The 2,620-nt window shown below is 41.1% G+C and overlaps 1 protein-coding gene across 1 annotated transcript; it reads right to left on the bottom strand.

The window, feature by feature from the left end:
• Positions 1 to 1,214: 1,214 nt before the first annotated feature.
• On the bottom strand, positions 1,215 to 2,284 carry HELRODRAFT_183852 (hypothetical protein; the record flags this gene model as incomplete). Its single annotated transcript, XM_009013865.1, has 2 exons — positions 1,215 to 1,589; positions 2,186 to 2,284. 2 exons carry the CDS (start codon positions 2,282 to 2,284, stop codon positions 1,215 to 1,217), a joined length of 474 nt encoding a protein of 157 aa, XP_009012113.1.
• Positions 2,285 to 2,620: the final 336 nt, after the last annotated feature.

Here is a 2,620-nt window from a genome sequence, read left to right on the forward strand (position 1 = left end):
TCAATCAATCAATCAATCAATCAATCAATCAATCAATCAATCAATCAATCAATCAATCAATCAATCAATCAATCAATCAATCAATCAATCAATCAATCAATCAATCAATCAATCAATCAATCAATCAATCAATCAATCAATCAATCAATCAATCAATCAATCAATCAATCAATCAATCAATCAATCAATCAATCAATCAATCAATCAATCAATCAATCAATCAATCAATCAATCAATCAATCAATCAATCAATCAATCAACCAGCCAAAAAATGATTCAATTGATTCATGAACGAATGAGCGAACGACTTTTTAATAAATGAACGAATGATTGAAAACATCAACGAACGATGAAAAACAAACAAAATTTTGAACAAACAAACAAACAAACGAGCAAACAAATTAACAAACAAGCAACAAGCAAACGAACGAACGAACGAACGAATGAATGAACGAATGAACAAGCGAACAGGTCAGCAACTACATTTTCAAATGGTTTTAAAATATCAGTACGAGATGTCTTCTATTGAGAATTTGACATTGTCATCAACACCGTCATCATAATCATCATCGTCGTCGTCATCGTCGTCATCTTCATTCTTGTGATTGCCTCGTAATCGTTAATACTATAATTTGTTTATTCATTTCAATCATTTAGTGTTTTTACGTCAATCATTCATTCATTCATTCATTCATTCATTCATCCATTCATTTTTTCATTCCTTCATTCATTCATTCACTCCTTCATTCCTCCATTCATTTTTAAACGTCATCTATCAAATGCAAATGTAAGCAAACTAAGAAAAAAAATAACGAATAATAATACTCACATGCTGGTTAGTTTGAAAGACAAGTAGAGGATTAAATTTTAAGAATCGCTCATTATTGGTTTGTATGTTTTAACAGACATATTCGCCAAAAAAGCAATATATATTTTTTCTAAATTATGTATGTGTTCATGTGTGTGTGTGTGTGTGTGATAACGTGTGTGTGCTTACGCATGTATGTATGTGTGTCTTTTTGTATGTATGTATGTATGTATGTATGTATGTATGTATGTATGTATGTATGTATGTATGTATGTATGTATGTATGTATGTATGTATGTATGTATGTATGTATGTATGTATGTATGTATGTTAAACCCAAAACATGATGAGTGACACTGAACCGTCAAACATCAAGTAACAAATGGATCAACACTTTGATTTGTCGTTAATTGCACATGTCGGCATTCAGTTGGATATTTTCAAGCACACAGACGCGCAGGAACCGCTGCAACAAGCACGAAATGTGGTTAGTTGCAAAAAACAGTTCCCTGCTGTCGCCTGATCTGACGCTGATCATTTTGCATATTGCCTTAAGAAATTTAAGGGTGTTGGGGTCCATCGGGCCGAGAACCTCGATACATATTGGCAAGAATTCCATCGAGGGGAGGGCGTTCCCATATTTTTTCATTTTCTCGTCCGCTGCCCTGGCCGCGGCCATACCGCATTTTTTACTTGTCAGGTTTACGTATCGTTTGGCGAGGGTGCCAGGGACCGTAACATCCCACGCCAAACATCTGCCGGCTCTCATCCGTTCGGGCACCTACCATTATGCGCAGAAATGCCGGATGGTTCCTTGAGAACCGGGATTGAAGCCTTGGAGAAGAGCCGACAAATGTTTTCGTTTAGCGCAGAGTGACGTAGTTGACGGCCCCCACCCAGGCGACAAACCAAACCGTGGTGCCCAAACTCGTCCGCCCCTGCGCCACATCGGCACGTGTATTTATTCTGAATGACCAGGCCAAGTCTGAAGCCAATGGCAAATCTCACAGACTCGTCGTCAAGCCTGGTGCCCACAGAGGTGTTGGGCCACGATCTCAACCACCCACAGCTGGCAACGCTGGACATGGCCAACAAACGAGCGGTGGAAAAGTCGTCGCCGCATGAAGACAACAAATTTTAAAAGATTTTTTTATATTCTTTGTTCAAAATTTGGACGTGCGTACGGTCCCCCGGGGCGGACACTGGGGGAAGAATATCGCGGCAACGAAAAAACCGGTAGAGCAGGGAAAACTGCAGGTCGAGAGTGGCAGCGGCAGAAGAATTATAAACAACGGGAGCCAGCTGAACCACGCTAAGCAACCCCAGCCCACCAAATCGCACCGGCAGCTGAGCCTGGGACCAACCACTGTCGGTCACTTGAACATTGCAAATCGACGACAGGGCGGTGCGCAGGGCTCCGTCAAATTCGCCCAATTTAGAAGGGTCAATGTGTTTGGATGTACGCAGGAAGTACATCAATTTGGGCAAACTGAGGGCATTGCGGATAATAGTCAAGGCATCATGGGCCGAAAGACAGGAAACACGACCCAGGGCAAATTTAAGCTCAGAGAGCTTTTGGTCAAAAAACTTTATTTGATAATCGCCCTCGACCAAGGGTGTGCCTAAAAAACTCAGTTCTGATGCACCAACTCTGGGTATTCCAGCCAGCGCATGTGGCACCTGAAATAAACTTTGGCAGTGAAGTTCGCATTTTTTAATGTTTAACTCTAGACCAATTGCAACTATCGGCCAGAGTTGGGCCGTCCGAAGGAATGCTGATATCATCCAGATAAGCGCAAACGAAAGTGACGA

This window comes from Helobdella robusta, assembly GCF_000326865.2.
Source record: "Helobdella robusta unplaced genomic scaffold HELROscaffold_121, whole genome shotgun sequence".
In the NCBI taxonomy this organism is placed as follows: domain Eukaryota; kingdom Metazoa; phylum Annelida; class Clitellata; order Rhynchobdellida; family Glossiphoniidae; genus Helobdella; species Helobdella robusta.